The sequence below is a fragment of the Aulonocara stuartgranti genome (assembly GCF_965226115.1).
Source record: "Aulonocara stuartgranti genome assembly, chromosome: 17".
Classification (NCBI taxonomy): Eukaryota; Metazoa; Chordata; class Actinopteri; order Cichliformes; family Cichlidae; genus Aulonocara; species Aulonocara stuartgranti.
In genome coordinates this window covers 36,242,739-36,256,404 of record NC_138953.1, presented here as the reverse complement: position 1 = coordinate 36,256,404, position 13,666 = coordinate 36,242,739, and the positions used below count along the sequence as shown (strand labels likewise).

General features: G+C 42.3%; 2 protein-coding genes across 4 annotated transcripts in view; both read left to right on the top strand.

Annotated features, from left to right (window-relative positions):
- tbc1d22a (TBC1 domain family, member 22a) overlaps positions 1–4,188 on the top strand; it is a 163,629-nt gene extending 159,441 nt beyond the window's left edge. For 2 of the 3 annotated variants that reach the window (XM_082510800.1, XM_082510801.1), the window contains exon 14: positions 187–4,188. In XM_082510800.1, the coding sequence (XP_082366926.1) occupies positions 187–315 (129 nt within the window). In that variant the 3' untranslated portion in view covers positions 316–4,188. The remainder of the gene's footprint in view (positions 1–186) is intronic. The other variant, XR_014272295.1, reaches the window with a different exon arrangement.
- The window catches only part of gramd4a (GRAM domain containing 4a), a 471,921-nt gene that overhangs the window by 325,796 nt on the left and 132,459 nt on the right, over positions 1–13,666 (top strand). The window lies entirely within an intron of this gene.

Sequence of the window (13,666 nt, the reverse complement as noted above, 5' to 3'; positions counted from 1 at the left end):
ATACACATTTATCTTTGCCTTTCCTCTTGCATCAATATTTTCCTTTGGCCCCTACACACACTCTCCAGTGTTTGAGTTTTACTTTTTAAATCTTTTTTCTCTCTGAAGCTGATTAGATTGATTAGATCTTGTCGTCATGCATCTTGCGGTTTTGCGTCTAAATAATGTCTTTGTTTCTTTCATCAGGGCCTGATGATCCTCTTACAGAACCTTCCCACGATGCACTGGGGCAACGAGGAAGTGAGCGTACTGCTGGCTGAAGCCTACAGGTTGAAGTTTGCCTTCGCTGATGCGCCCAACCACTACAAGAGATGATAAGCAAGGGGCGGGGGAGGGGGCTCCCTGTGTTCCTCCTTTACTCCCCCCAAAGTGGTCTACTGAACTCAAAGGCCTCTATTCCCACACAGGAAGGAGCTCCCTTTTCTTAACCTCCTTTTCCCTTATTGGCCGGTGGGCCTTTCAGCTACTAAGAGATTTTTGAATCAACCAATGACTGCGAGGATGTGCGGTGTAGCATTCTAACATGTTGATGTGGAGCCTTTTTTTTTTTTTTAATGATTATTGTGTTCTCTGATTAGCTCTGAGCAGTGCAGAGTCCTGTTCTTTATCACTGCAAGCTGACAGCTGGGAGATCAACCTAAGGCCCGATGCAAAACCAGGAGCTGTTGCTCAGCACCGCCTGCGGTCTGGCTCCGAAAAATGCCTCTTTCTGCTAATTATTTCCATAACCATGGTAATACATAGTTGATTTTTTTTGTTCCCTGAGGCAAAATGTGATCTTTTTCCTTTTCAGTTTGCAAAGACAAAGAAAGATGTCAAAGGGCATTGCACTAGATACTTTACTTGCCCCTCCCCCCCACAGATTGTTTTTCTTCGTGACCCTTCCAAGACTTTTGAAGCAAGACACTTTGTCAGTCAGTGAGAGGAGGCATGTGTACTTCCTTCCATTAAGCCAATCACACACCAGCTTTAAACCCTCATTGTCCAGTCTCATCACTGCAGCGTCTCGTTGTTTGAATGTAACGCAAACAGTGGCAGGAGGCTGCAGAACAGGAGTCACATACACAGATCAACATCAAAGAACATAAGAAGCCATTAGGAGGGAGAACGCTACCTAGTCCCACTTGTTAGGGTTCTTTTTTTCTTTTTTTGCTCCTCAGACCTGCCGCATGTGAAGGGCCACGTCTTATTATCAACTTCTCCTTCTTTGTGAATGTAAGACTACCTCAGAACACGCATTGTTATTACACGGTTATACACATAATGAGGCGTTAGCAGACATAAAGAAAGAATAACTCAGATTCACATTGGTCTGGGTGGGTGACAGGCCAGATCTGAAGTTGAAGCTAAATTCCGAAAGAGCACAATCGACACGGTTTGGGGACCTTTTGTTTTTAAGTTTTCCGCCCAGAATATATAAAATATGGATTGGACTGTTTAGAGATCACCAGCAAGGCGGGGCCTGAGCTTAAAAGATGTATTTCCATATAAACACGTGAAACTAGAAGGGTTTATTTGGAGGCTCCAACTTAATGGAAGTCTTGCAATTTTAAAATGCAATTACACACGCTTGATCTATTTCGGCTCTCGTAATTTATTTATGTAGAAGCTCTGCACGCAGATCATCGGGATTATCCTAAAAACGTACCAATACATAAATAAGTAAATAAATAATTACAAAGCTGTTTCTTTGCTTATGACCATCCATCCCATTGCCTCTATAATGCTGTTTGTAAGTACCCTGTAATCAGGCGTCAGCACGGTGCTTACTGAACTCTGTGAATATAATAGGAAGTTGACAAGCTTAGCAGGTGACAACGATTCATCACGCCCTTTAATTAAAAAGCGTTTGCATAAATAAGTTATACAACCTGCTTCTTGTTTTTGCACACACAACTCTCCGCCTTACATTAGTCGTTCACACGTTGCTCTGTTCTTATAGAGCACATGGGATGTCTTACGCAAAGTCAGTAGCACCATATTGGTGTGATGTTAGGTGGTGGTGGTGGGGGGGTAATCAGACATTCATGACATAACACAAAGCTGTTAACGTTTGGATCCTCCTGTCGCAACTCCGCCAGGATCCATTATTGTCACCCGAGCCGAAAAAGGCGGGTGTGTGAAGGGAAGATGGAAGGAGAGAGGGGAAGGGAGGGTGTTGTGTTTCTTTGGAAGTTCAGTCCCTTTTTTCAGTGAGAGCTGTCAGTCTTTGATCACATGTTGAGGGTTTGGGCTTTTTTTTTTTTTTTACCCAATCTGCACCAGTTTCACAAGCCCCTCATCTCCCATGCTCTCTGACAAGGAAAAACTGCACTTAATTTAAAAGTCTAAAAAGTCCCCTCCCTTTTTTTGTATGAGATATATTCTTTCAGTCAGCATTTTAAATTTGTCTTTTTCATTTAGGTTTTATTTTTTTAAATGCCTACATATGTTTACGTTTACATGCCTGTAAAGTTGTGCCTGACTCTGGAGACACGAGACAAACACCCTGATTGTGTTTTTTGACCACAGATGATTTTTTTTTTGTTTCGTTTGGTTTTTTTTAGGTTTTAAATTTGTGCAAGCAATATGAAGTCATTTTTAATTAGTAATAAAATCAAAGGAAATATTATTTTGACTACAGAAACCACCAGCACGAGCTGTTGAATTACACTCTGGGCATTTATGCCATAATAAAATAACCAATAACCCATCCCTAAACCCTCCCCATCCCTTAAGAGGCTTGTCAAGCTTTGCATTCCTGCACATGCTGAAAGAACATGCAGTGAATGGGCTGTGGCTGTAGTGCTACTCAGCATTTAAACAGTTTGGCGTCCGCAGTTAGCAGCTTTATGAAATTTGGGTGAATTGCCACTCCAGAATCGCCAGTCAGTCAAACAGACCAAAATCATCCCAACCATGTGTTATGAACCTGCAGTCTCGTGGCTTTTGAAATGGTTGCTTCAAAGACAGGGGCCAAGTCTGCATCCACATGCAGTTAGTTGCCATGTTCAAAGCAACTTGGTCTGTCAAAAACATGATAAAAAAATAAGAATCAGTCTGCTACCACTTTACAACCAGAATGCAACCAGTTGCCAACCAACTGAGACAAGTCCCCTATTGCAAAGATGCACATTGCAGACGAGTTGCACTCATCAGAGCAGACCGACTCTTAATTGAGTCGGTCTGCTCACTACCAAATGTTTTAAAGTGTGTTTTTTTTTTTTTGTTTTTTTTTTAGCATAGTTACTGGAGATGATATTTGCTTATGTGATCTGTACGTTGTTATTTAAGTTAGAAAACTGACGCCACTGAAGCCACTTCTGAGTTTGAGTGTTACATTTTTTAATCACGAATGCAAAGCTTGACAGGCACAGCAGCAGTCAATAAGGTTGGGCAGGGGTGAGCGAGCAGTCAATATTTGTCCCATTTATTACCCATAACCTGACTTCTCACAACATTAAACTGCCTTATTGCACACATTCATATGGATATGAACACTGTAAGGGGTAAAAGCAATGTTGGTGGTGAACACCGATGCTCCAAGATAACAACAAATGTGGGGGTCGAAAGCCGCTGCAGTGTCTGTCAATATGTGTGTGTGTGTGTGTGTGTGTGTGTGTGTGTGTGTGTCAAAGGCAGAGAGTAGGTAGGTTTGAGCCCCCCTCCGTTTCTGCTGTTATGCTATATGCAGTGTTTTCCCTTTAATAAGAGTCAGCTGCCTACACACACTTCTGCGAAGAGAGGTGAAATTAACAAACAAACACAGGAGCAAATTCAGTTGCAATCTGAAGTTTGACTCTCAACACACACACACACACACAAACATATCTCCATGGAGATGAATGTCTCAGCGGCATCAGGTTGAAACCCCTTTTTTCTATTAGCCCACACACACACACACACACACACACGGCAAACTTCAAACACTCTTTGGAGCATCTTCAGGAGTGCGTCCTTAAGTAACATTTCCAGCTGCTTTCATTTCTCTTAGAGTAAAATCTGTCTATGAAAACCAAACTGAAGGAAAAAAGAAAAATCCTCCCTCATGTGTTTTGTCTCCAGAAAAAAAGAATCAAATAATACTAGAGCATGTGGGTGACAGGAGTAGCAGGTGTTGAATTTAAAAAATAAATGTGTACAGAGAAGATTTTGAAACAAAAATCTGTAAATAGAAAGTGTAAATAAATCCTATATATATGACATCACGCTGTACGTATGTGCCTGTTTTTTCCTCAAGCGTGCGCACGTGAGCAGAGAAATCGACTTGCTTTTTCTGCATATCGCACGTCCGACCGCGGTCAATTAAACTCGATGGGTTTTCCGTATTCCAGAGCGCCGTGCCTCCGCTGCCTCCTTGTAGCAGCACGTCTGCGATGTGTGTGTAATCTGTCTCCCGGAAGCTCTTTGCTGTGATGAAAACACAGAAATGATGCAGATGCTTTAAATCAAAGCCGCCGCTGCTGTTTGTTATATGTGTGTAATGAGCATGCTAGTACATTAGCCAGTGCCGCAAGAAGGCCGTGGCTAACAGCTGTGCTAATGTGCAGCATGTAATCATATTGGTTGCCTACACACACACACACACACACACATCTAAGAGGTACACACATACACTGCTTGTGTGGAGGAAATGGCAGCAGCAGCTCAGTTAATGAGACTTTTTCCCTTCCCTGTGTGTGTTTCAAGAGAAGGAAAGCAGCAGACACACAAAGACACGCAAAACAACAGCCAGACTGCTTTCAGTTGCAAACAGGAGAGCATACCTGTGCGTGTGCAAGTGTGTGTGTGTGTGGGGAGCAGCCCACAGTAGAAGCTCCCTCTTGCTCTCGTTAGGTTGACTGATGTTCACACAGGCAGCCAATTATGGAGTGCCGGTCACCGAGGACTTCAGTCACTTCATGGGAAATTAAAAATACATTAAAACCAACAATGGTCGCAGGAAGGCGCCGGTCGTGCGCTCGCGCACACATTAGGGCAATAAGAGTGAACGGTGGGAGGAGGCGTGCCAGCAAAGAGCCAGCTGGAGCTCTCTCTCTGTAGCTAAAGAGATGTAGCACAATTATTAGCATAATCAACTTTTCCTTCAGCTTTCCTTCTCACATATTGTGGCTGTTTTTCTTTTTTCTTTATTCGTACAGTATGTCACTATTATTATATCAGCATTTGCTGTTTTACCTCCCAAATCCTGGTTAACTCCCTCCACCCAATTTATAGTCCTGTAAAGAAGTATTTACCTGCATGAGTCCTTTTCATCAGGGGCTCACGCTGGCAAATGTTCCAGCACTCTGGGATCATTAAGGCAGGAATGTCAAGACTCCGATTTTGAAGTCGTGTCTAAAAATCTATTTCCTGATTCAATTTTTTTTGAAGAGTGGATCCGAGCAGCAACGGCATTACAGTCACACTATAGCATAAAGACGCAGATTGAGGATGACTCCGGAGAGGATTGTAGATGCACTGTGGAGGCACAAGGCAGCTGTGATGTAAATCAGCTTCAGTCTAAAGGGAGAGAACCAAATATGTCAGGCAGTTCACTAACTAACCTAGAAACAATAAAAAACACCCATAAAACAGCCATAAGAAAGTCATCAACAGTCTACCGAAAGTCAGTTGTGTGTTTATTGCTAGTGTATAGGATTATCAACATTTTTTCTTCATCAGTCACAGATTCTGAAAGCTTCAAGTAGAAATAAGCTGTGTCCCAAAACGTCGGCTGCATCCTCCGGAGGCCGCGTTTGAAGGCCGATTACGTCACAGCCAGGCGACGAAGGCTGTCCCAATTTGTCGACTCCTTGAAATGCGGCCGACAAATGCGTCCTTCATTTTTCCGAATTTGAAGGATGGGTCGGGTGTGTCCTTCCCCATATCCCAGAATTCATAGCGCGGCCCAGCCAAATTTCAGCTGCCAACAATGGCGGCCGCTGCTAAGTTTTAAAATTAGTCTTATTACTCTTTCTGGGTCACAAAATAAACTTTTAACATATTTTCAGGCGAGAAAGTAGCTGTGTAAATTTCAAAGATCTGCTTGGTTTATCAAGACATCGCATATTTGCGAAAGTGCGCCGACGTTTTTGGAGACGTCTGTTAGCCACCCGCTCGATAGCAAGCCGGGGGGTTTAGTGGTCACTCGAGCCGGCGAGAGCAGCGGAATCGCGGCTTCATCGTTTTCAGGTCCGCTCTTTGCTACTCAGGTTAAACATGATATATAAGTCACTCGGACAACTTAAAAATGTAGTTGTTTGCCTTTTTTTTCTGTGTTTTATTTGTTCCGGAGTAAATCGGTTTGGCTGAGATCAAAGTTATTAGATTATTATATTAAATAAAACGTTATTAATCTATCTGGTGGGTTCCTCCGGGATTTTCTCAACAGCTGAATAAACGTCAAACAGAAAACTGATTAAACAGAAGTGTGAGACAGTCGAGAATTTACGCCAGTGTCCTGTTATATTTTAGATAGCAAGGAGCAGATGGCTGAGTTTATTAAACTCCACCGACACAGCGGTGACGCAAATCTGAAGGCTAGACCGTCCCGTTTCACAGCCTCGCACTTCCGGCCTTCTCGGTCTTCGAAGGACCCAGCCCACGTAGACCGCGAAGGCCAGGTCCTCCGAACGATGCAGCCGACGTTTTGGGACACAGCTATGATCTCTCCAGTGAGAAGCAAAAATACATTGTATTGCCAAAAGTATTCACTCACAGGGCGGGGTCAGCACATGCTGAGGAGCGTGGTACGCAGAGGTCATCAACTTTCTGCAGTCAATCAGTACAGACCTCCAAACTTCATATGGTCCTTGGATCAGCTCAAGAACTGCGCATAGAGAGGTTCATACAATGGTTTTCCATGGCCCACCAGCTGCATCCAGGCTTTACATCACCAAGTGCACTGCAGAGTGTTGGATGCAGTGGTGTAAAGCACACCACAGGACTATGGACCATTGGAGACGTGAATAATCACACTTCTCTATCTGGCAATCTGACGGACGAGTCTGGGTTTGGGCGTTACCAGGAGAACAGTACTTATCTGACATTGCCAAATGTAAAGTTTGGTGGAGGTTATGGTATGGGGTTGTCTTTATGAAGTTGGGCTTGGTCCTGTAGTTCCTGTGAATGGAACTCCTAATGCCTCAGTACCAACACATTTTGGACAGTTTCATGCTCCCAACGTTGTGGTAACATTTTGGTCCTTTCCTGTTCCAACGAGGTCCATCCAGACATTGATGAGCAAGTTTGGTGTGGAAGAATTTGAGTGGCCTACATAGAGTCCTGACCTCAACCTGACAGAACATCTTGGAGATGAATTAGAGCAGACTGCGAGCCAGGCCCTCCCATCCAACATCTGTGTCCGACCTCACAGATGTTCTTCTAGAAGAACGGTCAAAACTTCCCATAAACTCTCCTAATCCTTGTGGAAAGCCGTCCCGGAAGAGGTGATGCTGTTATAATTGCAAAGAGTGGGCTGACACATTATTAAACCATATCGATTAACAATGGGATGTCACCCAGTTTTATATGTGTGTGGTGGCAGATGAGCGAATACTTATTAGTGGACGGTAATCTAAGAAAGAACAACGATCCAAGATGCCCAGTTTGTAGTCCATCCTCAGAACTTAGTTGCACCTCACAAAAGCCTGATGTAAGTGCAGTTATCTTTTCTAAGTCCAAATAAAATCTCACAGTGGGGAATATCATGAGGTGAAGGAGAGTCTTTTGTTTTTACTTCCCCCACTGAACTACTGTACAGTGCTTCATTTCACAGTCATTGCTGTCATCTCGGTGATTGTCCTAACAACAAGAATTTCCCCTTTTCATTATAATTTTTTGATTTCTCATCCAGCTGAGAAGGTAAATTAAACACCTCCACGCTGTCTCTGATACCACTTGAATCAAGACACAGCAGGCCGAAGTAGAGAGTCAACTTAAAACTTAACAGCTTAAAAAACACTGAGCAATTTTGGTGATTGTTTGAGAACAAGTAAAGCGGTCACTACAAGGAGGAAATTAAGGCCTATAAGAAGTGGATTTACTACACTTTAACACTTTAAGACATGTTTTATTCTAATCAGCTGGTCTAACAGTAGAAGTAGGGGGATTTATCAGCCACTGACATTAAGCGACAGAGAAAGTGCTCCACTTTAAAGATGGCGGTGCAAGTGTGTTCTTCAGAGATTATATTTGAAGGCTATTAAAGGAATGCACTTTGCTTGAACTTCTGCAACAAAGAGCTGATCTGTCCTTTGATTTTGACTTTTTTAAAGTCTTAGTTTTTCAGCGAGCGGCTGATGATGTGAATCGGGAATTTCTGGAGATACGTGCAGCCTAATGAACTTCATGTCATCTATTTTACCTTTGCAGCTGTAGAGGGATATTAAAACTCAGCGTCGTACAATAAGAGCATGACTTGGAACTTCTGGAGACTTTTTATGGGATATGTTTGCAAGGTAAGAAAACTGAACTCCACAAATGAACCCTGACTGCTTACTCATCACATCAAGCTAAAGTTCAGCCTATTAGATTTGTTGTGTGTCTACTCATCACCGCTGACAGCATCATGGCAACTGGGATCAGCATGACTTTTATACATGAGTCACTCTGAATCCATCTTCAGACCATCTCCACACTACTGCTGTGCTCACGCACATTATCACGGCATGCAAAAGCATAATCCCACCACTGATTTTGCCTTGTAGCCTATTTACACCACAGTGGATTTTAAATCAAACAATCAATACTCAGTGCAATCAAATTTATTTATATGGCACTAAATCACAACAATGTGCTTTATATTAAAAGGTAAAAAGCAAAAAGTAATACTGAAAAATCGCTAACATTGAGATGAACTCCTGTGAACAGGGACTTGGTGACAGTGGGAAGGAAAAACTCCCTTTTAACAGGAAGAAAGGGAAATAACTGGAAGACTGTTCCTGCTATAAGAGTAGTAAGTCCAACCATTATTCAGTCAGGTGCATTCTGACACAAATATTTGGGTAATATTTTATTAATACCTTCCATTTTTGAAGTTCAGCTTCTTTCTTTCTTTTTAAGCAAGTTACATAATGTTGTATTAGCTTCTGACAGTGTAATGGTGAAGAAATGAATTTGGCATCCAGTTAGGCATTTCATTTTCCCAATGATCTGGGAGACAGAAAACTAGTGAAAATGTTGTATTTAAGAGCTCAGTTTCGAGTATACAAGTAATAGTTTAAAATGTTTGCTTGAATTAGAAGATAGTGATTGAAACTAAAAATAGGTAAAAGTCTTAACAAATTATTTTGTCTTGTTTTATTAGAAAAAAAGAAAAAGAAAATATAGAGGTCAATAACAGCCACTTACCGGTTTTAGTGAGAAATGAGCAGAAGTCTTCAATTTTGCTCAAACAGCTTTTTGCAGTGACGCCTCCCCCGGGTTAAGCTACCTAGATTTTCACCTAGAGTAAAAGTTGTTCTCATCCCTTCAGTGCTGTGGTGGCACTTTTTTTTTTTCAGGTGATTGGGTGAGAGCAGAAAACTGCAGCACTTCGGGTCCAAATCACTTTATAAACTTTAATACAAATGTCCTCATTCCTGTACATTGGAGTGTATGTGTGTGTGTGTGTGGATATATATATATATATATATATCTGTGATTTTGAATGTGGGTCTCAGTGTGTGCATGGGGAAGCGCTCACGTCCTCTATCATGGTTAGGCCACCAAGCTGCAGTGTTAGCTAAAATAGCAGCCGACCCCTCTGGCCTAAGCCTAAGTGACTCTGTAGCGATAAAGACAGAACCGTTAGCAATGACACACTGAGGATATGTAATTAACTGGTGTGTGTGTGTGTGTGTGTGTGTGTGTGTGTGTGTGTGTGTGTGTGTGCTACAGTTACTCCTGCTTTTCATTTGGCAGCTTAACCAATTCAATCCTGCCAACTGGACGGTAGATTCGTTCACACACTAATGGGAAATACTCTCATTGGCTTTCTTTGAATTAGTTTAAGGCTAAACTGATAAAGTACAACTCATTCTCTTAACCTTATCGTCGCGCTGCTGCACTAAAGATACCTGGGGCTAAACACTGTATCTGCACATCTGTATACATGTCAGTGTTGGAGCTGGTGTTTGATTACATGCGTGTGTGTGTGTGTGTTTGAAGGAGACAAAGATCATTGTCAGTCTGATCCGGTTTGATTTGTCATTTCTGCTGTAAAATGACACTTTACAGAGTGCCCTGCTGCATTGCCTTTAGCACAACAAAACCTCATACTGCGACACCGTTCCACCTGGCACGTTGCCATAGTGTGTTTAAGTGTGAAAGGAGATTACATACTTTGTCACTTTAAAGAATACGGCCTGTCTTTGTTGTAACGATGCCACTTGGCTGTGAGGGTAGGTTGTTACATACAGATAATGCAGAAAACCCAACTTATCCTCAGGTAAGTTTGATCGTCTTCATAATACAACACTGAGTGCTGGCACTGACCACCCTCAAAGGTCAGTCTGAGGTTGTGTGATGAAGGACAAATGTCAGTTAATAACACAGAGTTGTTCATATATTAAAGCCCGTAAGCCCACTCAGGCTTGAAACACTGCAAACGTTAGGCCGAAGCAGCCACCAGGTCAGGAGGTCTGTGTTTCATTATTTGGATCTGAGCTGTGTTAGATGGCTGGCTGCATTAGTTTTCCCATCAGCAGCACATCACAGGGGTTTTGCCTGGTCTGTACTGACGATGACTGTGTGAACAGAGGCGAGCTGAAATACAAATCCAACAGCTGTCGAAGACGAGCGTACACAAACTGCTGTTTGACTGTGTATCCCTGTATTTGCCTTTGACTGTGGATGTTTCCGCAGCCAGTTTGCTTTTCTGTCAGACCACGAGCTACAGTTAACACACTCCCCTCTCACCCCCCACCCGAGCTCGCCTCTTCACCTTCTCCACTCTTAATAGACCACTTTGAAGAAAAGAGGGACTAAAAAGAGCTACAGCAGACTTGTTTTTGGCACGTTGGAAGGATTTGTACAGTTTATAAACCACCTTAGCTGGATTAACTGTCACGATCCTGGGCTGTTTGACCCAGCGCTTTGAATTTTAATATAATTTGATGATTACATGAACCCAAACATAAACCATAAACATCTAAAGCTCCTAGTTTGCACAGTTATAGTTCTCTGTTTATTAGACTTCCTTTGTGTTATCACCTCCTGTGTTTAAGTCTCCCTTGTCGGTTCGTCATCTTGAATCTTCGTGTCTTATGTTGTCAAGCTCGTATCATGTCCGCGTTTTGTTATGTATCCTGTTTTATTTTGAGGAGGTCCGGTGTCCCATGTTCATTGTGTTTAGTTTCAGTTCTCTTTTAGCGTCATTGTGTTCATTCTAATCAGCTGTTTCCCCCATGTGTTTCCACTCCTGTGTGCATTTAGTTTATGTGTTTTCATTCATTCCTCGTCCGATCGGCTGCTATCCTGCTGTGTCGTGTCATGTTTCCAGATCTATGAATCCATGCCAGGTTTCTATGTTCATATTCATGTTCACATTCCAGGGTTTTTTATGTTTAGGTGATTGTTTGCCTTTTGTTTTGTAATGCTTCACCAGCCTTAATAAACGGCTCACCATCAAACAAATTTTCTTATTCTTCTTTGGAAACTACATATGCATCGAATAAGACAAAGTAATCAAGTTACAAACAGGATTAGCATCTCATATTTACCAGATATGCATGGCAACACATTCCAGTGAGCCCCAAGAACCACTGTACCAAAAAATGTATTCACCAAAAACAACATACATGTCACCATTTGTTTGAGATCAGCTTCTACATATAATATATATAATTTGTAAGGATTTCAGCCTTCTAAAAATAATTCCCCAAAATCATATATCAGGGATAAGATTGTGACCACCTGCCTAATGTTTTGTTGCCCCCCGCCTTTTGGTGTCAAAACAGCCCTGACCCATCAAGGCATGGACTCCACTAGACCCCTGAAGCTGTGCTATGGTATCTGGCGCCAAGATGTAAAAGACCCCTGAAGTCCTGGAAGTTGTGAGGTGGGTCCTCCATAGATCGACACATTAAATTTATCGTTGTGCTCCTCAAACCATTCCTGAACCATTTTTGCTTTGTGGCAGGGACCATTATCCTGCTGAATCCAGCCATCAGCGAATACTGTATAAATGGAAGGACGTAACAATCCCTAGGCATGTCGTACATGTCGAAGTAACATCCACATGGATGGTGGGACCCAAGGTTTCCCAGGAGCACATTACTCAATGCATCACACCCTCTCCATCGGCTTGCCTTATTACCATAATGCATGGTTGTGACGCACATGCACCCGGCCATCCACATTATGTAAAATAAAACATGATCCATCAGGCAAGTTCAACTTCTTCTATTGCCACATGGTCCAGTTCTGATGCTCACATGCCCATTGTTGGTGCTTTCGGTGGTGGACAGTGCTCAACATGGACACCCTGACTGGTCTGCGGCCATGCAGCCTCATTTGCAACAAATTGTGATGCTCTGTATATTCTGACACCTTTTCTATCAGAACCAGCATTACATTTTTCAGTAATCTGAGCTTCAGTAACCCATCCACTAACAAGTGCCCTGATGAAGAGATAATCAGTGTTATTCACTTCACCTGTTAATGGTCATAATTAGGGATGGGTATTTTCACGATTCAGATTCCATTTTCGATTCTGTTTAACGATTCGATTCTTTATCGATTCTCTTATCGATTCTTATTTTTAAAGAAGAACACTAAGGTCGATTAGCTTAGAACTTTGTTTTATATCTTCTCTTTGAACAAGATAGAAATTTAGGAGTAATATGGCCTTACAAACCCAACAGTGAGATCTTAAGAGATCCACAGCCTACAGCTCTTCAATGGGGTGTCACAGGGTCCTCAGGAAAAAAAATTGTAAATGTAAAATAATAAAATAAATATTGTTCTGTAGCAATAACAAAGTATAACATAAATTATTCTGTAGCAATTACACAAAAATATCCAGTAATGTCCCTGCCTACAATTAAGCACATTCACTTACTGAAAATCGGGGGCATCTGCTGTGGCAAATGGGTGCAAGCCTTTGACCACAAACTTAGTCACTGCTCGGTGACATTCGTCTATCCTGGCCTGAAAGGAGACGCTACTGGTAGACTGCAGTGAGAACTGCCAGCATCTGAGCCAGCCAGACTCTGCCTGTCTCTGTCATCATGGTCACCTAAATGCACAGTAATGGCAGGTTTTGTAATAAGGAAGATCGCGCTAACATAATATGCACTGTTAGTTGATTATTTACCTGCCACATTAACGGGAGAGGACGCGCAAACGTTACCACTGCTGCTGGGTTGACGCCGTGTTTCCTGCCAGGTAAATGACGCTCCGCAACATGGTGACGTCATTCGGGGGCGACTGGAATCGATAAGGGAATCGTTTGCAAAAATGCCAAACAATTCGAAGGAATTGAAACAGTGGGAACCGGTTCTCAACGAAAAACGTGTTTCGATACCCATCCCTAGTCATAATGTTATGCCTGATCGGTGTAGATATTGATAATCCTGGTACCCAAGTCAGTTTATATAGTAAGTGTCATCCAGATTGATGCCTAGGAGGAGTTAGGGAACATACGCTATGCTATGATCATTTATAATAGGATGTACACATGGAAGCAGGAACCCCTTGCAAGACCAAAATGTGTGTTCAAGTC